We start from the raw sequence: 22,723 nt of genomic DNA on the forward strand, positions 1-22,723 counted from the left end.
CTCCGGAAAAGGCGCTACATTTCACGGGCTCCTGTGGGGGGCTCGGCCATTCAAAGCTGTGGATTATAAGATGCTCGATTCAGCGGCGTCCGCCTCTCCTGCGGCTGGAGCCAAGCCGTGACACAGCCTGACTCACGACGCTCCACGTTTTCACTGAAAGGGACTCTACATTCGTTAAACGTGTGACACGCCACGTTTTCACTGAAAGGGACTCCACATTCGCTAAACGTGTGGCGCTCCACGTTTTCAGTGAATGGATTGTCCCATAAGATCATTAAGATCACTTATTAAAAATGGGTTTTCATTAGGAAATAATCTTTGCTATCGTGGCAGGGCTTGTGTTTGTAAAATGCACACATAAATGCACTTTTCTTATGATATACCATCAACTACTGCAACACTACCAATCTATTGTGGTCTTGTGACAACTGGTATTGTATTTTCAGAAAATACTGTTCATTGCTTAATGACATTGTTTTAAAATATATTCTAAATATTTGCTATCATGGCAAAGTTTAAATATTTAATCTGTGTCAAAAGTGAGGCACACCTCTAATAATATGTTATAAATAGCTAAAACACAAATCATCCATTCATACTTCCTAAAATATTCAACGGCTACACAATCCTTGAAGCTTCACCTTGTAGAATTTTAAAATGGCCGACGCCATCCTGCTGTTATTCTTTTAAAGAAAGCAGGCTTCAGTGCAGAAGAACAGCCCAAAAAGAAGGACAAAAGGAATAGCATTTTAATAAAGCTCTGTTCATCAGCTTCGCCTCCATGCGCTCACACTGTACCTGCCTGGATAAATCTTAATTATCGGAAATAATTGCATGCCTGCTATGATTCCACATCTCAATGATTTGGAAGCTATCAATAGGTCACCGATCAATATCGCTTACTGCGCACACTGGTCTATCAACACAAAATGGATGACTAATGGAATGTTGGACGAAAAACATTCTTACATATTTATAAAAAAAATAACTCACGGTGCAGATGATTTTGCTTAATGATGTCGAAGAATACTTGAGCTGTTTTGATTGCGACTAAAATTTCTTAAGTAACTACTCAGGATAAATACATAGATTTATTTTTTAATTGCGATAAAAGAAACTTAACTAACAGTCATCACACTGTGGAATGTTCTTGACACTCCTGATCTGGTTATTCCACTCAGGTATGTATGGAAAATAAAAATGATTTTGTTCAAGTATGATCAAGACATTTTTTTAAATTGTTTGAATTAACTGTTCTCTTTACTATCCACCCACCCCCATTCTGAATTAACATATGTGAAAATACAGATAATTTCAGACAATTTCTATACTGCAAAGAAAACTAAATTGCATCAACATAAATGGTTTGAACCAACACAAATAATGTTAATTATTTAATCTAAATCCCACTGGGTGGATCTGAAAAACTGGCCTCCCGGGATAAGACGGCCCTAGTGAGAGTTCCACAGCCCTTCCAGAATATTCGCCGTCAGAAGCGCAATACAAACGGCCGGACGAATAACTGCCATTTTGAGGCCGGTTCTCACCGTGGAAACGGTTGGAGATTTGTCCGTTTTTCCCACAGGGAAAGAGGGGGGGGGAGGGGTGTAAAAATGGGGGGACGCGGAGAGGAAGCACAGAGATGCCCTTTGACCTCCCTGATCAGCGGGCGAAAGAACCGGAGCCGGATTCTTCGGTGACCAACCCAATCAAGCTCAAGGACGCAAAGCGACCTGTCAATCAGCACGCAGGACAGGAAGGGGAGGGACACTCGTGACAAATACCTATCAGGAATTTTTTTTTTGGGAAGGAGGTGGGTTTTTTTTTGCATTTGCTTTTTCTTTTAAGACGGGACCTCTGTGGTTATCAGTGTCTAAACATTAGCGCTGCCTTGAATGCTCTATTGATTTTCAAGGAATTTACATTTTGCCTCTTGGTTGAATCAACCCCCGCTTACCCACAATCCCTGAGTCAGCCAAAATAATCCCTAAACTTCATTTTACCCCTTTCATAAGTACGAGAAGGGAACACATACAAACTATTAAGAATGTCTTTCTTTAAAGGAAACACAATTATCATAACCAAGACTAATCCTAATTTAACTAAACCATCTTCAGTGGTCCCCAAATAGTGTTACTTTATAAATGACTTATCTTAAAAAAAAGGGGGGGGGGGGCAGCACCAAGAGACAAATGGCTTAACAGCTGGGGGTCTGGAGATTTTGGGAGAGAGGGGGTGGGCAGTTTGGGGGAGATAATGACTTCATCTCCTGCCTCTCCATTAACATACACATATCAGTCAAACGGTGGGGGAGATTCAAAGGGAACAGAGAAGTTTTAATCGCTTTATAACAGGAACCTGGGCTGGCCGGGGGGGGGGGGGGTGGGGGGGGGGGGGCTCTTTTAGCTGTGCTAGGGCCCCCTACTGTTATCTGATCAGACAGGGGGGGTGGGGAGCGGCTTTAAAAATGCTTCACAGCAAGGAAAAGGAAAAGGACACATCCCGTCACTGGACCCCCCTACACCACCCCCCCCCCCCCCCCCCCCCCCCCCAATACCGTTAGCCTGGGTGGGAATGTTGAAGATGTTCCAATCTTCCAGAACTTTCCGCTCCGGCTTTAGAGGCTATTAGGCTACTGTGGATCGTCTGTTGTTCCACGTCCCACTTACTCCCATGTGAAAAAACACCGTAAAATATAAATATACTCTCAATCCGTTAAATAAAAACATACTCTCAATCCGTTAAATAAAATCACACTCTCAATCTGTTAAATAAAAACATGCACTCAATCTGTTAAATAAATATACTGTCAATCTGTTAAATAAAAATATACTCTCAATCTGTTAAATAAAAACATACACTCAATCTGTTAAATAAATATACTGTCAATCTGTTAAATAAAAATATACTCTCAATCTGTTAAATAAAAACATACTCTCAATCTGTTAAATAAAAATATACTCTCAATCTGTTAAATAAAAACATACACTCAATCTGTTAAATAAATATACTGTCAATCTGTTAAATAAAAAATACTCTCAATCTGTTAAATAAGAAATATACTCTCAATCTGTTAAATAAAAACATACTCTCAATCTGTTAAATAAGAAACATACTGTCAATCTGTTAAATAAAAACATACTCTCAATCTGTTAATCAAATATACTCTCAATGTTAAATAAAAATATACTATCAAGGAAATATTCCACCAAGTATATTCTCTTTCACACAAAACAAAAGTGCATTAAAACTGGACAGTTCCAAAGGGTCAGCATCCCAGCCTCCAAACACACTCTCTTACGCGCGCACACACACACACACACACACAAACACTCTCTCACACACACTCACACACTTTTTAAACAATATATATAATTTTTTTGATTTTCCAATATATTGTTGTCTTTTTCCATTTTGTTACTGAAAATCACATATTTTTTTTCCACATACACGTTCCTTTGAGCATGAGTGCAGTTACCTCCTCTTGATCAATTTCATTTTGATGTCATTCATCTGGGCTAAAAAAACCCTGCAGTTCAGGCCTACCAGTACACGTACATTCATATTCCTAATCTTCCATTGTCAATATTTCAGCAGAACACAAACCGACGCGCTTTTCTTTACAATCAAAAATATAATTTCTAACTAGGCGGCACGTTCAAAGGTCATGAAACCCCAATTCACGGGTTCTAAATGTGCGAGTAACAGGGATCACTGAAAGGAAAGAAACAGAACTATAAAAAACGAGGCGATTGAAGTAGTAATTTAGGGCCTGTTCTCCCTGGTTCCCTTCCTCCCCGGCGTGTCGGTGTGAACAGGGGTGCGAAGAAGAGGCCTCGTAAACCCCCCAAGCGAAATCTTCCACAGCAGAGGGGACACTTCCAGGAAAGAAGGAAGGACTCCTTCCTCCACTCCTCCACCACCTGTCCCGACTTAATTTATCTGCATTTCCTATTTCGTCCCATTGTGCGGACCGCGCGTGGCCGAACGGACACGGTAAAATGTCCAGTGGTAATTCAACTCTTAACACACAAGAGTTCAATTAACACTGCTAAGATTTGAATTAACACTGTTAGTGTTGAATTAACCCTGGATATTTTGCCGTGTGTGTGGAGCTTCAGAGGGCAGAGTGGGACGATGAAGGCAGGAGGCTGTGGAGATCGCGGAGCTTGTGCTTACCCAAGATGGAGGCCACGCAGGAGCGTGCCCATGCAACAGAGCTTCCCAGAGCCATAGAGCTTTCAGGAAGCTTGCTGATGCCCCTCTCTCCTTATTCACCTCATTTCCTGCTTTGAGGAAGTTCATGAGGTTTCAATGGTGTGTGTGTGTGTGTGTGTGTGTGTGTGTTCTCAGCGTGTGTGCATGTGCAATTGCGTTTGTGTACTGTGTACATATGTGTGTTGAGTGTGAGTGTAAGTGTTGAGTGTATGTGTGTGTTGAGTGTGAGTGTATGTGTTAAGTGTATCTGTGTGTGTTCAGTGTGCGTGTGTGTGAGTGCGTGGGTGTGTGTGTACGTGTTGAGTGTATGTGTGTGTGTGTTGAGTGAGTGAGTGAGTGTGTGTGTGTGCTGTGTGTGTGTGTGTGTGTTGAGTGTGAGTGTATGTGTTAAGTGTACCTGTGTGTGTTCAGTGTGCGTGTGTGTGAGTAAGTGTGTGTGTGTGTGTGCTCTCAGCATGTGTGCATGTGCAAGTGTGTTTGTGTGCTGTGTACGTGTGTACGTTCGGTGTGCAGTGTGCATGTGTACTTGTTGAGTATATGTGTGAGTATGTGTTTAGTGTATGCGTGTGTTCAGTGTGTGTGTATACACGTTGAGTGTATGTGTGTGTGTGTTGAGTGTATGTGGGTGTGTATGTGTGCGTGTGTGTGTTCAGTGTATGTGTGTGTGTGTATACGTGTTGAGTGTGTATGTGTACGTGAGTGTGTGTGTGTGTGTGTGTACGTGAGTGTGTGAGAGTGAGAGAGAGTGTGTGTGTTGAGTGTATGTGGGTGTGTGTGTGTGTGTGAGTGTGAGTACACATGTTGTGTGTGTGTGTGTATGTGTGTGTGTATGTGTACGTGAGTGTGTGAGAGTGAGAGAGAGTGTGTGTGTTGAGTGTATGTGGGTGTGTGTGTGTGTGTGTGAGTGTGAGTACACATGTTGTGTGTGTGTGTGTGTATGTGTACGTGAGTGTGTGAGAGTGAGAGAGAGTGTGTGTGTGTGAGTGTGAGTACACATGTTGTGTGTGTGTGTGTGTGTGTGTGTGTGTGTGTGAATGCTGGTTTGAGTAAAGGGCAGACAGGCCAATCCCAGACTAACTCCATTTAAAGGCTGCATTCCAGGCCAGTTGTACAAACTCACTCCTGAGTGCTGCCATTTTAACACTGGGATTAAAGTTCAGCTTCTCCGTCTTAAATCAACACTGATAGAGAGAATATTTTACACTCACCCAGTGCATTTCTTCCATTTAGAACTAGACACACTAATACTGGACATCTTAATGTGTTATACCCATATACAAGCCTGAATTTTGCTTGCCACTAAAAAATGAACTTTTCAAATCAAACTATATTTTATGCACTAATTTTGGCGATGTCCCACTTCGCTAAATTGTGTATATAAAGAGAAAAAATAAAAGTGTGTTTACTAAATCGTGGCCACACTGACACTGTAGGAAAATGCTGATTGTAATTTTCTTCAGAAATTCAAAATAATGCTAAATTTGTTTGACTGGTTATTTAATGCTGTCTCGAGAAAATCCTTCCACCTAAAGGCTCCCTGTTTATATACTTCTCCTCTAATAAATCTAATCGCGACAAAAACACATTTATTTTTCCTAAAGTGCCACATCTATGCCAGTTGCGAAGCACTTAATCACGTAACGACATGCGCAGCTTCGAGTACTTCCAATGCACCGCGTAAACGTAACTGCAAGGTAATGAAGCAAGGCTAACACTCTGAAATGCAAGAAAGACACGTTTAAATATGAGATGCGTCTCTTGAGTTACAAGCAATATCCCATCAATTATAAACGCCACTGTGTAGTATTGACGGATGTTAAACCTTCAACCCTTCCACCGCTCACATTCAATTACCTTTCCATCACCTTCTAACGTGCGCGAGCAATTCATCATTTATACCTGAGTCCTATGACTGCGTCAATGGTAATGCAATTGGCAGCAACTGAATCCGCCCCGCGCTCATTTGCATCTAAAGAGTTATCCGGCCCCAAAACTTCGCCTTATTCAGGTCTTAATATGGCGCAGAGCCAGAGAGAGGTTATTTGCCACCACAATACAACGAAAATAATGAAAACAACATGTTTTCCGTTGGCTACGGTGCACATATCTAGGGCACATGAAGCGCACGTGATGATATAACCGCTAACTAGGAATTCATTCCGACGTCAGAACAAAACTTTGAGTTCACGAAACAAGCCATTATATATCACGGCAGCACAATTTTTCCTCGGCGAATTTCGTTAGCCATCAAACGCACGTGTGAGTACGCGATAATAAATACATGACTGGGATACACTAGAGAGAGGGACACAGTGATTCACAATTTGAACTCGTGTAGTAGTAGCTAGGCTAGTACAGTTAGCCGCATCTCCGTCTCCGTCTCGCGCGCCGTGGGATGCGGACTCGCGGCCTCAGAAGCTACAGTGCCTCGGTGAGCTTCGGCGGCTCTCGGGTCACATTTACCTGGTGGACGAACACGTCGACGGGGGCCTCGAGCGGTGTGCCTTCCCGGTTCGTCATGGACAGGAACCCGAAGCCCATCCGCACGTTAAACCACTTGCACACGCCGCTGCCGTGGAAGGGACGCGAGTCCTCTTCGGTGCTCGGCCCTTCCTCCTCTTCGGTCTTGGAGCATCCCCCTTCAGAAACGACAGAGCGGAGACAACGTTAACGGTGTCCTTCTCTCGCTTTCAAATGACAAAGGCGCCACAGCTCCGAATGCCAAGAAATCAAGAGTTTTTTTTTTTTTTTGCTTTCAGAAAAATCACGAACGCAACAAACAAATCCTTACGGTCCCCGTTGTCTTTTTTAAGCGTAACGCCACTCTCCTGCTTCGACATGGGTTACCAACGCAATGAATCGGCTTCTGGAGTAAAATTCGGAGTCTTCGGCACTGCAGTTCAAAACAGCTGGCTCTCGTGTGCGTAAGCGCGAGAAAAACGCTTCACAAATAGTGCTTTCTTTAGGAAAAATAGAAAAGATCTGATCTTCGAAATTTAATTACTGTGAATGTAAACTTTACCTAAGGCTGCTTTCAATATTTATTTATACATCACAATGTATGTTATTTAAACCGTTTAGTAGGTCTACAATAAAAAAAAACTTGCATTTCGGAGAAATTGAAAGAATAAAAAAAACTGCAAAAATGTACTGAATATAATCTAAGTACTATGGACTATAGGGAGCAGAGACTGACAGGATCTATTTATTTATTCCGTGGCAAAAATTCCATAAATCAGGGTATGGTAATAATCAATTAAATTCCGCAAGCCTCTATTTCGAATGATTTGGTATTGTAGCCAACTTGTAACTAAGTGCATTTCTCCAATTACTACAAGGCAAAAAATACACGCGCAAGGACGATTATTTATATTAATATACACAGAATTATTTACTTGATTTCACCTAAAACAGTATATGTTTCAGCGTAGAAATGTAGGCTATACAAAAAAGTAAAACAAAGACGCTCAGTAAATTAGGCACAGGAACGTGCAACGTGAAAAGAATGAGCCTCGAGCAGTTAGCCACATTGCCAGAGTTCAAACCGACAATTTGATTTTTAGATAAACATATTACTACTTTAACACAAACTCCCATGAACTGCACATATAAGACACAAACCAAACATAAAATCAATGGACACCACTGCTTAGTAAAATAAGGCGAATTCTCATACCAAAGCAGGCTTGTAGATTTACTGTGAAAGTTTTAGAAAAACAGACGGTTTCTCACAAGGTGACTTTCGCGTTCTGTTCACAGTCAGATAAAAGTGGGAAGTTGTAGGCCTATACATTCACACAGGTTTTCTGTTTTTATGCAGCTATCCGTGATTTTTCACACATTCCGCCAAATACACGCCTTTCATTAAATAATTACTTGCGATACCTGTGAATTCCTGGTTGGAAACAGAGCCCATCTCGCTCTTTCCTCGAGTCAAATCAAAGCCCGAGACACCGAATCCTGCACTCGCTGCGCCCTTCCACTCCGCGCCACTCTCACGCGCGCGCGTTAAAAATCAAAAGGTCTCGTTTGAAGGAGGGAAAGTCGGAGAAAGAAACAAACAAAGGGGTTTGGCAACATCTTCGGCCCCCTCAACAATGTGAAGTGGGAGGGCCGCGGGGGAAGGCTTCGCAGAGGAATCCCCCAAAATCTAAAACACAATGCGAGGAAACCCAACCCCCAGATCGCCACATTTGTCTACCTCACACCTCCCCAAAAAAGCGAGACCCCACCATCACATAATCACAGACATCTTAAATGCCAGAAATATACCTTCTGCCATGGGCGAATTTATCCAGGGTATCCTGTGGTTTATCCAGTAGAATATGCGTTGAATAGTTCCTCTTTTTATTTGGCCCTGGATCCAGCTAAGCAGAAGAGCGCGTTTTTAGTCCTAGCTCACAAGGTGATTTTTTTAATTTGTTGGTCATACGGCTTCTCAAAACTGGCCCCTGCCCTCACCTCTCTCTCTTTTCTCTCTCTCACTCACTCTCTCCCTCTCTCTCCATATCTACCACCCCCACTCATTTCGGTCAAGTCCACGTGATTCTCAATTACAATCTCCTTCTCTGATAAATTACACATTCCTCGGTGGAAGGGCCCAAATTTGGGAGGTAACCAATCACAGGCCGGGGACCACCTAGCAGAGCGAGGCTGGGGGGGGGGGGGGGGGGGGGGGGATGCAGGTCGCCCAACCCCCGCCAACCCCCTCCCACCACTACCACTACCTCTGTCCTTGGACAGTATTTAATGACCATCTTCCCCCACTTTGTCTTCAAGCAATATGCGTGTAGGTGTTCATTTGGCCGGCCAGTTCTGCCGAGACCATTCTAATGATTAAAGCCTGTCAGTTCGCATTCCAACCACAGCCTTAAACAAGGGAGCAGCGCTTAAACAAACAGTATCTATTTGTTTTCTTACAAAACAAAATGCGTCCTACAGCATCTATGCTGTTATTTTACTACAGCTCAGAATTAATACATTTAAAAAAGAAATCTCTATTACGCGTGCGGCAGGAATACTTGCACGAGTGGGCTTTTATTTATTTATGCTCCATTTTTTCATTCTTACTTAGATATATGCTGCTCATAAAATAATTTACTGTGGCCGCATTTACGAAGAATCCACGTTAGCATTTCATACGAAAGAAAACGAAGAGAATGATGAGAATGACACATTGCTTTAAAATATATTTAAAATATGTAAGCAAACAAAAAGCAGCAGGCCTATATGACGTTTATTTTTTTGGGCGAAAACATTTTTCTTGATAAAAAAAGAGAAATTGTAAATAGCCATTAGGCTATTATTCTCGATTATGAAAATGTAATAATATGCCATTTAAAGAGACGAGACAGGTATGTGTACTTGTGTGTGCACAGGCAAAAACATTTTTGTCGTGTTAATCGTGTTTGTGGCCGTTGCTCGGAGCACGCGAAGGCCCATATTACAAAGCCATCAGTCATTTAAATCTGCGGTCACCCGCCCCAGTGGTGCCGACGCCTGCAGATGTGCACGAACTGTGGGGCGCGCGAAATTGGGTGGCCCTCGAGACGACGCTGCGCGGCCTGGGGTGGGGGGAAGGGACGCGATGACCGCGGCGAAAGTCGGATGTCACCCGCCCTTCTGCTCTCTCGCGCTTGGCCAGAATCGGACAGCTGCCACACACAAGTGGACAATGTGTGACAACAATATGTCTTCGGCTGACGTTGTAGCTAAGTCAAGTTGGTCTATCTATGAAACAGTCAACACTTAGACTAATAATGGAAACGAAAGGCAATAGCTATTTGACTTGTTCGGTTAAAAAAATTTTTAAAACGAGAAAAGTAGCCTTGCCACCAAAACTGGACTTGTGATAGCTAGGTACTGTGGGACTTTTCACGATTAAACGAAAGAAAGCGGTTCAAACGAATTCACCGATCAATAGTAATTGATCACATCTATTAAATCGTTTGAACCCTTTCAAGTAATTAGACAGAATTTAAAAAAATAGCGACAGGGCAAGAAATTTATTGAGGTTGAATAATAATAATAATAATAATAATAATAATAATAAAACAATAAGAAGAAGATTAAGTAGAAAAAGAAGAATTGCTTTTTAAGAGAGCATGCCGGCAAAAAGGTTTTGGTAAGCCTATTTATGTATCTCAATTAGGCTACAGACAGCTAAAAATCCATTTTAAAAATGTAATTTTCGAACGTCCCAGATTTTAACAAATACACTAATCATACAGAAAACATGATAAGAGAGGACGACGAATAACTGAAATACCAAACTGAAAACCATAAACGGAGGACCACGACGGGCAAAGCAAAAACCAAGAGGTTACAGGCACAGCAATCTCATGGTTATTGGCTCGCAGTCTATTTATTTATTTACTTTTTTATCGAATACAATTTGAAATTCCGTGTGGTAGGGCACCATCTTGTTTAAAAGCCTCAATTAAGAATCACTTCAGTGTCAACTCGCCGTGTGGAGAAGTCCATGAAGGCAAACAATGAAGATGGTGACAAACGACAGGAGGCGCACTTTTTTACCAAAGCGGCGCCCATTCACACCTTAAATCCCCTTGTGAGACCATGCCCCCTAGTGGGTAGTTCAAAACGCACACTCGGGGCAGCTACGAAATGCGCAAAAAATTAGCTGCTTGAGTTTATCTTAGCAGTGCCTGCAAATATCACAAGGCAGCACACCCGACAGCCACTGTAAGATTAATATCTCATGCAGATGTTAGGCCTCTAGCCTCCCAGACCACCGCTGTGCTATTATACAAAGCTGCGAAGGACGGAGTTTTATAATGCACATTTAAGGCATATTTTGCAAGTGGCTTGTAGAGCGGAGAAGTGAACTGTTAGCACCTATGCAGGTTCCCAGCTCTCGGTAAAATCACACTTTTTAAGGACCTTTGGTGCTTCAAGCCAAACCAAAGTATCTAATTTGACACAATTAAGCAATACAATTAAATACAACGCCAATGATGCACAATGCCGCTCTGAGTCCTAATCAAAGACTATTGAATTAAGATCAAAGACAGAAAAAAATCTCAAAAAGAAGAAAGTGAAAGATGTGGGGAGAAAATAAACAAACCGTGTTTAATAACTTCTTGAAGCGATACGGGTCCTGTATTCATTCATCTGCATTTATGTACGCTATGAACTGTCCTGGCCACTTAACAAATTCGATTATTTACAAGAAATCCCAATAAAATACATCCGATAGTAGGGCTGCCCACCCTTTTCCTAGAGATCTACCGCCCTGTACGTTTTCACTCCAACCCTAACAGAGCACCTCATTCAACAGCTAGAGGTCTAGGTGAGCTGCTAATTATTAGCAACATATGTGCCAAATTAGGGTTGAAAGCCAGTTGATCTCCAGAAACAGGGCTGGGCAGCCCTGGCTTCTAGAATTCCTACATTTCCAAGACCGCGCGTGCCCTACTGGGCACATCGAACAGCCTGAGAGCGCGCGATGTATTTGCAATTTTAACAGTATTTATTGGTACATCTCCCGGTTAACATTGGCACGATAAAAGTTAAATAATGATGCTATAGTTATTTTACCATGTCTTCCGCCCCTATACATTATTACTTAGTAGGGATGTGCGGTGACCTTTTGAGGGACAGGTGCAAGTGAAAAATGCACATCTAGAACCTAGAAAAATGCTATTTTACGCACACGCAGTTATTTTATGGAACATATTTTATCAAAATGAATGACTGAAAATTCATAACTGCAACAATAAAAATAAAAAAAATTTAAAATCCCCAAATCAAAGGGGCACTTTCGGGAAAAGGGCTTCGGACAAAACCCGCTGAGGTGACAGCTGAACTACAAAAAAGTCTACCTAACACAACTAGGTGACATTGTTAATTGATTGATTAATTGATTGAATTATTAATTGAAGTAAGTTACCAATAAAATATGTCCCCATAATCTATGCATGTACAGCAAACACCCACCGGAAAACATCGATTACTCTGGAAAAAAAAATGAATGCGAGAAAACATGTTCACAACTGTCGCATTCAGATCGACCAAATATCAATAAAAAATAAATTCAGATAACAAAAATCAATTTCGCCTTAACTTATTATTATTGTTTTTAATACATTTCCTAGAAATCTGTTCTTACGAACTACGAATTCACCATATGCACATATGCAAATGCGACATGTCGATAAAACAAATGGTCCGCAAAGAAACTGGCTCTGGGGCGGCAGCGTTGTTTTATCCTTGAGAGGCGGCTTATTTAACCAAAGTCGTTTTTATTCCATTGTATCATTTAATTCCATGATTAATTTCAAAACAAAAGTGGCAAAAGCATTGCAACACCATAAAAAGTTTATGGGCTGTTAATAATAATAATAATAATAATAATAATAATAATAAATAATAATAATAATAATAATAATAATAACGTTATGGTAGTTACAATTCACAGTTTGTCACAATAAAATACAAATTCTAAATAAACTTCTACAGATTACGTTCATTTGTACAGGTCTAATAAAGAGCAGAGGTGGGTTTCGCGAAAGGTGTCGCAGCCCAAAAGCCCAAAATCTTTCCCAAAACTGTCTCTTGAGGAGCGTCGTGAGTTTCACGAGGGCTTCCGAAGTGTCCTGAGATTTGAAGAATTTCACGAATGCGACAGTGCCGACATTGGAACAGTCTGTGTAGCACAGTATCCACGACTGTAAATACAGAACAGCTATGAAACAACACGGCATGCCTTTGTTCTCCCCCCCCCCCCCCCCCCCCCTCCATCGTTGAGTTATATATCCGAGTAACATTATTACATTATAACATCGGTGGATATTATTCTTGCATTGTTTTGGATGCTGGTGTCTCGTCATGTGCTGATAATGGGAAGACCGCTTAGGACGTCGTAAGAATATCACTTTAGATATTTTAGCTGTTGGAGACATGACCAGAATTCATTCCGTTTTCCATAATAACATTTTTCGACAGGGGAGGCCATCAAGATTTTAAGAGATTTTCGTTTCTAAATGAGTTGCTACAATTACTGGTAGCAATGGCTGCATATAACACTTTTAGCTTAAAGTCTTTGATACTTGGACTCAATATATTTGAACTTAAAACTGATTTTTATTGCCTTGTATATATACATCGAGTAGATGAAGTTATCGTTATTTTGTGGGAAATTATAAAATATTGCAATATAATGCTAATCAATATAATCAATACTGCTTTGACAGCTTGATTAGTCCAGTCGTCATTTTGGTTACGCTGGGCGAAGGTGGGGTTTCCTAGGAGTGTCTTCAAATAAGAGGTCTGCGACTTCAAGGCATGCTTTAACGGGAAAATTTGACCAGTTCACTGAGAACGGAGAGACAGAGAGTAATATGCGTGGAGATGGAAAAAGGAAGTCATTAAATTATTTCCACAACATTGTGGCAATGCATTATATTTTGGAATGATGAATTTAGTCACCATGGTACGCTGTTAATTCTTACTTACTAAGAAATTAGATTTTTTCTTCAGATTATTCAAGGTCAAATTCAACATAAATTACATGTTTTTTCAAATACTTAAAAATCGCCATATTATCACGCATGTAATTTACAGAGCCACCCGTTTGCTGATTTTTATTTTAAAGACAACAAAATATATAAGTAATTCATTTTTAATTCCAATTTTAAATAAAAAATATGTAGGTAGCCTAAAACATATGTAGGCCTACGCGAAATAATTCAAATATAAACAAACAAAAAACCCACATAAAATACCACACATCTTCAGGCGTCTATGTTTGGAATTTGAACAGAAGGACGTCAGTAGTTTGAAAGGCTAAAGTTGGTCAGGAAAAACTCAGTTTACATGGCTTGATAAAACAATTTAGACACAGGAAACGATTGTATAACTTAACTTTAAAAATTGTGGATATATATTTCCTTTACTGTAAAGCAAGCATATATATTTTAAAACTGACTCTTGACTCCTAATATTTTTTTACTTGTGATTAACGTTCTATGACTTAAGAGCATTCGGCCTACTGATAATGCGCCAGATCCCTTATAGAAAACGAATGTAAATAAATGTTGGTTTCATTTGGAATTTATTGTTGACGCAATACGTAAACAGGCCTACTGAATTGAACCAATATACTCACCACAATATAGAAAGTCGCAACTGGTTGGACACATCCCCGCGCCAGAGCCAAAGCATGTATTTCAAGCAGAAGTATTTTTAACTTGTAAATGCCAAGAATATGATGTTACTCCGGAAAATATCGACAAACACGACGCAGAGAACGTTTCTAAACACAAGCGTTTGGTGTCTTCACAACAGAAACTGCATGCCAAGACTGAGGAACTGCCTTTCTACCAACGCTTCTGTCGCTTTTTATAGTCAGGACGAACCGCCAATTACACACTGAAATTTGAATAAAGCCAGTTGAGTCAGAGCGGTAGATAAATGGAGAAATGTTTATAATCTGTACACCAACTGTTACGCGTATAGAAAAATTCCTACGAGCGCAAAGCCGCAAAGTTTGAATGCGCAGATGGTCCCTCCGCTCCATTGTGATAACGCAACAGGCCGTGTCCACTTCCCAATTAGCGTCAATTAAAAAAGGCATCTGCTCCAATATAACTTGGCCAAAGTCAGGTGGTTTCAGTAAGACAAAAGAGGCCTCGCGGGCACCGGTTACAGCGGCTGCTCACCTGTTGCCGTGGTCGCTTAGCAATAGTCTAACAACTCCGGCGAGGCCCGTCTAGTCTGCCCGTCAAGACCTGAGTCACGGCGAAGAAGAGAATGGTGAGCGGTTTTTATTTTCGCGAGGATACTACAAGTAAAACCGCACAGTGTGAATGGGACCGGGCTCGCATTGCGGTGACACAGCCCGGAATATGCGCCCACGTGGCAGCTGGTGCCCACGAGCTAAATGTGCCCCTCAGGTTCTACCACCTGGACATTTTCCAGCTATAGCTTGTAGGCATACCTGTAGTTTCCCACAAGGAGACTCGTGTAAACTCTTAGGTTTAGAAAACTTAATTGGTTTGTATTTTTTGTTGATGACGAAGAAAGCAAGTGGTACTTAAGTTCACTGCAAATACAAATTTTATTTATTCCGTAGGCCTAATGCTTATCTCCTTAAAATACCGTCTGAATAAACGACGGCAACAATACAGAACGACTACAGCTCGCATTCAATAGAAAGTAAAAGTTAAATAAGCGGCACAAATGCTGGTCGAATTAGAGTCAGCTTCTCGTGCTCTCAAAACGTGTATTCCCTCGGCAAGGCCTTATTAGGAGCTAGAATATCCAGAATATTTACGGTATATTAAATATGTTGCTAAGACAGGCACGTGCCTTCTCAAAGCGGTGGTCCGTATATTATTGTGAACCTAGAAAACACACCTACTATCATTTCGCACAATCCCAGCGATACATTGTTGATTTAATTCGCATGAATTTGTCGTTTACAACTTTTACACCGTTTTATTTTTGGTCTTCGTCAGGCCGACGCGATCTCGCCAATGCGCCCGTTTATTGACTGTAGTTAACATGGCCGGTGGTATAATCCATCAATTTGCCTAGTAATCGGAAAATTACAACGCCTGTTAGACAAAACAATTACAATATATATTTTTTCTGCATCATCTTCTATGCACGTCATGAAAATGTAAAAGTTAGTTTCGTGAAATTCTACGAAATCATGCAGTGACACAGTTATTGTTGTTTTGGCTCTGTAGCCTACTCCAGCACAACGCTTGAAATAAAACAATACATGTGAGGTACAAGTGTAGACGGTCATCTTTAATTTAAGGGTATATTTACATCCATATCGGATTATTTGTGTAGGAATTACAGCCCATTTTTATTAATAACCCCCCCCCCCCCCCCCCACCTATTTTAGGGGAGCAGAAGTAATGGGACAATTAGCTGCTCAGCTGTTTCTTGGCCAGCTGTGTCTTTGCATCATTAGACCATACACAAGAAAGTTTTTCTTTTATTTTTTTAAAGGCCTAAAGCTGATTCTACACAGTCGAACAATGTCCCATGGACAGATGAGATGGGTATTAACCGGTATCAAAGTGATGTAAAGAGGAAAGTGTGGAGAAAGAAAGGAACTGCTCATGATCCAAAGCATCCCACTCATCTGCAAAACGTGATGGAGGTAATGTTTTGGCTTGGGCTTGGGCTTGGGCCCTACAAGCACAAACTACAGTAACAATCCCGCAGATCAAACCCATCCCACCCTGGGCAACCCTACAGGCACAAACTACAGTAACAATCCCGCAGATCAAACCCGTCCCGCCCTGGGCAACCCTACAGGCACAAACTACAGTAACAATCCCGCAGATCAAACGCGTGCCGCTCTGAGCAGCCCTACGGAGATATAAGCGCTAGCTCACGGGAGCTGCCCCCGCCCGCGGTCGGCACTGATGCCGTCGAGATTCTGTAGGCTACCAGAACCTACGACGCATCCATATCCGGAAACCGTGACAGTAAGAACCACACTGCAGCCTCGCGAGATGCCATTTGAATATACAGTTTCACGCAAGTCAGGTTGAACACGTCACCACCAGTCCAGCAGCTTTAACTTTCACGAGAACGTACTCGTTTTTCGGCCAGGTGCTCGCGTGCCACAATTTCACACCACCGCTACAATCGATAGCAACGGTGCCCGCGGTGTTCCCGTAAACGCCCAGGGCATTGACTAAGAGGATAACGACCCCCCCTCCCCCTCCCTTTCTCAAACTACGATCGAGAAGCTGTCGGCCCCTCCCACCTCCAAAGAGCCACGGCAAATAATCAATGACCTGATCCGCACACCGATCGATCGCTCTAATCTGAAATCACGGTTTAAGCCCCAACAATCCACACCCACAAAGCTCTGCGGCACTGTGGCCAGGATTGTGCACGTGATATTAATGCAGTTTAAACGTAATTTTCTTTTTTTAAAATAATTGAAGCCTCCGCCCCTTTCTTTTGCGTACACATGTATTTTTGTGTGCATATGGGACGCAGGCTGTATAAAAGCCTGTTTGCAAACATACTGAGACTGAAATAAAATTAATTTTAAACGGACCATGCATCTTAAACCCGCCCGTGCAGCCATCACATGCTGTTTTTCATAACCTGACGCCGCTTCAGTTTTGAGGTAAAGCAGATGTAGGCCCACGTGTTTCCCCGAACACCATCACGGGGAGCAGAGCCAGTCCTAGGATTTTGGTGACCCCGTATGTAGCCTACTCCAGCATAAATCACATGATCAACCACGTAACAGCTGAATAAATGAACTCACTTGCTTATTATTAGTCCGTCGAAAAACGAAGATGACATTGCTTCCATGCAAACAGTGAGAGAAACGAGCTAATTCAAATACATAATAAAATTTAAAAAAATAAATGAAGGTGACGCATCACTTTCTAAACTGATAACAAGATAGTTTCGGCAGTGTGGCTGTTGCTAAGGTGGCTGACGTTTCGCTAGTCTGTAGCTTTAGATGCTGCATAATGACTTTTGGAAAGACAAACGCGAGCTATTGAACACTGTAATTACACAACAAAGAAATCCATATATTACCTTTCTCGTGCTCTTTTTCCCTCTGCTAATTTTCTTTTTATTTGTCCTTCAGTCCCATATCAGAATGATCTTTTTGGAGGTATTTTCATTTTCACCGAAGGCTCCCAGTTCATGTGGGAAATCCAACGGACATTGACTGGCATTGCGGGAGAGACACGCGGCACCGTGCAGTGTGTGTGCGCGTGTGTGCGTGTGTGAGCGTGTGTGCATATGTGTGTGTGTGTGTGTGTCTGTGCGAGCGTGCGGGTTAAGAGATAAAAAGCTTGAATTGTGTGACCAGGGATGGTTGAGGCCTAAAAACTGCATAGAGCGTTCATGCTCGCAGACAGCTGTGTCAAGGAGTTGGGGGGGGGGGGGGGGGGGGAGTGAAGGATCGGGGGCGCAGCTGTTCTCTCACGCCCCCGTTCCCAGAACAGAGAAAGGTTTCTATCACAGGTAATTTTCTGATTGAAAAACGAAAAAAAAAATGTTCGGACCAAGCTGACCGGAGCCTCATCGTCGGGTTCGGTTTCCAGGCAACAACTTCGAACGCTTGTGATCGGTTGGCACACGATTTTCGGTAGGCCCATACGCTGAAATTCCAGGTCCACGCAGAATCACAGTGGGTCACTGCTGGGCAGAGAAGGACAAGGGAGAGGTCTGTTCGGAGATTAATCCGTAATGAGGTTCTTCTTCTATCTTGGACGGCACAGAGGAATTTGAAACCTTCCGGAGAGTCCGGCGCACGCAAACATCTCAGAATTTTAAAAAAGCGAACACGCCAGCCCGGTGGAGCTGCCTCCTTCAAACAAGTGAACTGAGTCAATAATGTTCGGTAATCAGAGAGAGAGAGAGTAGCCTATATCAGTATGCGTATCACAGATGGACAGAATTAGGGATTATAATTAATGAATGCATTAAAAATGAATTAATACTTAATCATCCAAATGATCACGTGAAATCACATGAGGTAACAGGATGGCCATCAAATATTTAGAAATCTTTATTTTAAAAATCTAGCATTAGTTACGCTTACATTGAGAGAAATAAATCACAGAATTAACTCTGATTATGTCTTTCATTCATGCGTCTTGATGATTAATCTGATTAACCTATCCAGCAGAGAGATCATCCGTTTTCGTGATCGTTTTAGAAGTAGAAGTAGGAGCCGAGCCGTGATCAATACGCAGTGCAGATTCAGCACCATGGACAGCTCTGCTTTGCGACTGTTGCGCGAGGGAAGAGCAGGACCGAGAGCGCGGCCTGCGGGAAGGAACACGAACACACCTACTTGCGCAAGTAACATAGAGAAAAAGGCCGGGTTGAGAGCACGAGGCGATATGCGTGCACGGACAAGTCCAATGAAAATGTTCAAATGGAATCTACTACAGTGCACAGATGTTGTGCCTGTGTCACCGGCTCCAATCCTCCTGGCCCCGCGTTTCTTTGTGTTAGTGCGCCCTCCTGTGGTGAGAAATGGCGTAGTTTTAATGGAACGTTCACACATTTGGGCTGTTGCATGTTTTCTGCGGAGCGCACATAAAATCGGTCTGTTTGGGTGTTGTGCGGCATGTGCGGCATTTGGAGAGGTTCCCGACCAGGTCCGCATTGATATCGCGCGCCTACAAAAGAATTTAAAAGCGCGTAGGTAGCGATCACTGCCCGCATAGGCCGCACAGATGATGCTTCGTTAACTGGTGACGTGAGGTGGCACCGGTCCCTGAAATTATATTAAAACGCAAACAATATCATTCATAGAAATGACACATATTTCGGTATATTTCCCTAAGCGGTCTGCAATGTATATTTTATCAAATGAATATCAATATAATTAAATACTTTCACCGGCATGTCTAGATATTCTGTATTAACTGGAGTTCCATTTGCAATTGAGACATTCCTTTTCCTAATTTTAAGGAAATTAATTAAGAGATTTAAACAGAAAAATCCAGTTAGGTTCCATCAGATTGATCAACAGGCCAGTCTTCACCAAGTATACCGTTTATGAAATATTGTATTATCACGCATCAGTTGGAGACAGCATTAAATCAAGCCAGTATTTAGCGTGATGCACGAAAAGATACGAATAAAAATTGTATGGGTATTTTTCTATGTCAACTTGAATGAAAGTCCTAAAGAAATTAACCTCAGCAAAGATGGAGCGGCTGAGCTTAGAACAGCAGTGCACGCAGTACATGCAGAAACTAAACATGGCCACACGGGGGCAGCAGCAAATCACTCCTGAGATGGAACGCCAAACTAGCTTCAGCACGCCGCCGATTTAACTGGAATTACAGACTTGGATGAAACCGAGTTTAGCCAGAATTCACTGCATGCTGTACGCCTATCCCTGTGTCCATGGAGAGGGAGCAAAGCTGCACCCACCTGTTGTGTTTGTACCTGGAGATCAGCGTACAATGTACCATGCATCAATGGAGGCCCAGGTAAGCTTACCTGCAGAAAGAGAGAGAGAGAGAGATTCAGTCAGACTCTGTCCTGGGGAGCCAACGCTTATGCTGGGTTTGCTGATGCCCTCTCTCCTGCTTCAGCTGATCTGGCAGATGGAAAGTGCTGGGTTGTGAATATGTGATGTGCACTCTTCATAACATGCATAGATATTCAAAGTGTCACTCATGCCTGTCTCTCCCTGACCCTATAAACCTGTACCCTTCTTTCCTACATTTTGTCCTACACTAGGCAGGAAACAAAGGTCGCTTTAAAATCCTTTAGTTGCAAAATATTGTCCACACGGTGTCACTCTTGCTTTGTGGTATATACTATTCCCTGCTCAGGGCTTGTCTGTGTTTAACATTATAGCTAAATTAAACACCTCACTAGTGCATATGTTATTAATCCTCTATTTATCCAAAAGAAAACCCTCACTGAAACTGACACCTGTCATTTAAGGGAGACCTGTTAACTACGCATAGTTAACATTAGACAACAATATACAATCTATTTGTGTCTGTCTATGACTATCCCAATCACCAATATCCATCTGCTGTTCTAAACATTATGAAACTATACCTCTTAACAAATGTATTATGGGTTATAGGAGGGGAAACCTGGGGAGAGAAGGTAATGTTGTATTGTCTGTGGTGTTGTAACCTGTTCTCTTGGTGTTGTAACCTGTTCTCTTGGTGTTGTAACCTGTTCTCGTTTGTTCTACTTCACTCGATACTAGACAATAGTTAACGGAGCTTTGTTGGAATTTTGTGGATCAGAAAGGGTGCAGTGAAGTCAAGGTGCGCTTACAGACCGAGGTTCAACTCTCCCTCGGGCTGAGGCTCTGTTCGAAACTACAGCACACTGTTAACTTCCTGATTTGTGCCCTTTTATGGAGCAGACCCTCTTTTGAAGATGAAAGGTGAGGTCCATAAAAGCAGCACTCTTAGACCTAAAACCGGTCGCTAAAGGTTATGAGTGAAATGAATGGGTTATTAGCCTTTAAACCACAGACAGCTGAGCGTTGGGATTAATGAGTGAAATGAATGGGTTATTAGCCTTTAAACCACAGACAGCTGAGCGTTGGGATTAATAAGTGAAATGAATGGGTTATTGGCCTTTAAACCACAGACAGCTGAGCGCTGGGATTATAATTACAGCATCCCGAGATGTGTGTGGTCCTGTTTTTCTCTGAATGTGAGAACGTCTGCATGACAAATTCACACCACAGCCGCCAATACCAGTGTGAGGAAAATCAGCAAAATCCATCCCACGTCTGACTGATGGATCCATTTTCAGTTCATTAAAAATGTTTTACTTTTTTAAACTTCACTTATTCACTCATGCAATTTTTAATGCATACTTTAAAATAATCATAATAATATGATATCTGGTGCAATGCACTGCAGTATATTAGAGTAATGTAAATTATTTATCTTTGTTAAGTGGTAATAATTGAGAAAAAGCCTTTTACATTTTTCAGCAAGCACCACCAATAATGACCTAATCTCGCCCACAAAGCCTCGAGCATTTGTCACTGTTTATTAAAGTGACAGAAGTTACTGCAAAATGTAGCAATATTAGGGTTCTGAGTAATGAGATTGTCAATCCATCAGAAGAAAAGATTGTTTTTGTTCAGGTACCTGAAGTACCTGTTCAGGTTCAACAGTCTTGTATGTGAAGCAGTAACTGTGGTGCTCATGAATTCTGAGTCTCCATCCACCCCCGGATCCAATTTTACAATTTTACACCTGCCTGGCTTTTCCTGCACATTGCCCCGCCACTCAACTCCCCCACACCCCCCCCCCTCCCCAACTTCACCCATGAGTTCATCACAAAGCTCTGCATTTGGGGGAAAATCCTTCCAACCAGGCCATAATAATAACAATAATACAGTTAATTATTATCAGTATTGATTCTGGGTGGGAACTAAGCAGATAAATATTAACGAAGGAGCGACAGTTTGAAAGATTCTGCCCCCTGGTGGCGCGTTTGATTAATGACACCCAGTGGGGTTCGACAGAGGGCAGTACACCTGTTTAGACTCTTAGACCCACTGGTTCTGTAGCAGGACACAAAGACCACAGCCTCTAGAGTGGGCAATCCTTCCACGAGCTCACATAACTGACAAGGAGGGAGGAGACGGTGCCATTTTCATTCCTGTGTTGAGTGAAAAGAGCTTGTTTTTTTTGTGTAGGTGTCCGGCCCTCTCTGTAGGTAATAGTCTAGTGATGAGGGAGAGAAGCTTCATAAAATCCTATAATGGGCGAGACTGCACTGAGCTGTCAGTCATTGACTTGTCTGATCCAATCAAGCGTGACGACCAACTGCCTGTCAATCACAATATGAGGTAAGCAAAAAAATAAAAAAACATGCATTTGAAACACTTATTATTGCCCTTTTTTTTTTAAATAAATGAAAATTGACAATTTTTGCATTTTTGTTAACGGTCAGAAAAATAATAATGTGGCATTTAACATGTAAACCTGCCAGCTGAAAACATGATTTCAGATATCTGAAATAACAATTATAA

General features: G+C 41.9%; 1 protein-coding gene across 4 annotated transcripts in view; it reads right to left on the minus strand.

Annotated features, from left to right (window-relative positions):
- Nucleotides 1-14,694, minus strand: part of si:ch1073-284b18.2 (protein lin-28 homolog A) — a 30,404-nt gene extending 15,710 nt beyond the window's left edge. Inside the window, exons 1-2 of one of the 4 annotated variants that reach the window (XM_035387631.1) lie at nt 14,345-14,694; nt 6,682-6,857 (exon numbers count right to left, since the gene is read on the minus strand). In XM_035387631.1, the coding sequence (XP_035243522.1) occupies nt 6,682-6,857; nt 14,345-14,378 (210 nt within the window). In that variant the 5' untranslated portion in view covers nt 14,379-14,694. Of the gene's footprint in view, nt 1-6,681; nt 6,858-8,103; nt 8,182-8,490; nt 8,670-11,302; nt 11,432-14,344 lie in introns of those variants that run through there. The other 3 variants (XM_035387621.1, XM_035387648.1, XM_035387640.1) reach the window with 3 other exon arrangements.
- Between the last annotated feature and the right edge of the window lie 8,029 nt (nt 14,695-22,723).

Source organism: Anguilla anguilla, chromosome 1, assembly GCF_013347855.1.
Source record: "Anguilla anguilla isolate fAngAng1 chromosome 1, fAngAng1.pri, whole genome shotgun sequence".
Lineage (NCBI taxonomy): Eukaryota > Metazoa > Chordata > Actinopteri > Anguilliformes > Anguillidae > Anguilla > Anguilla anguilla.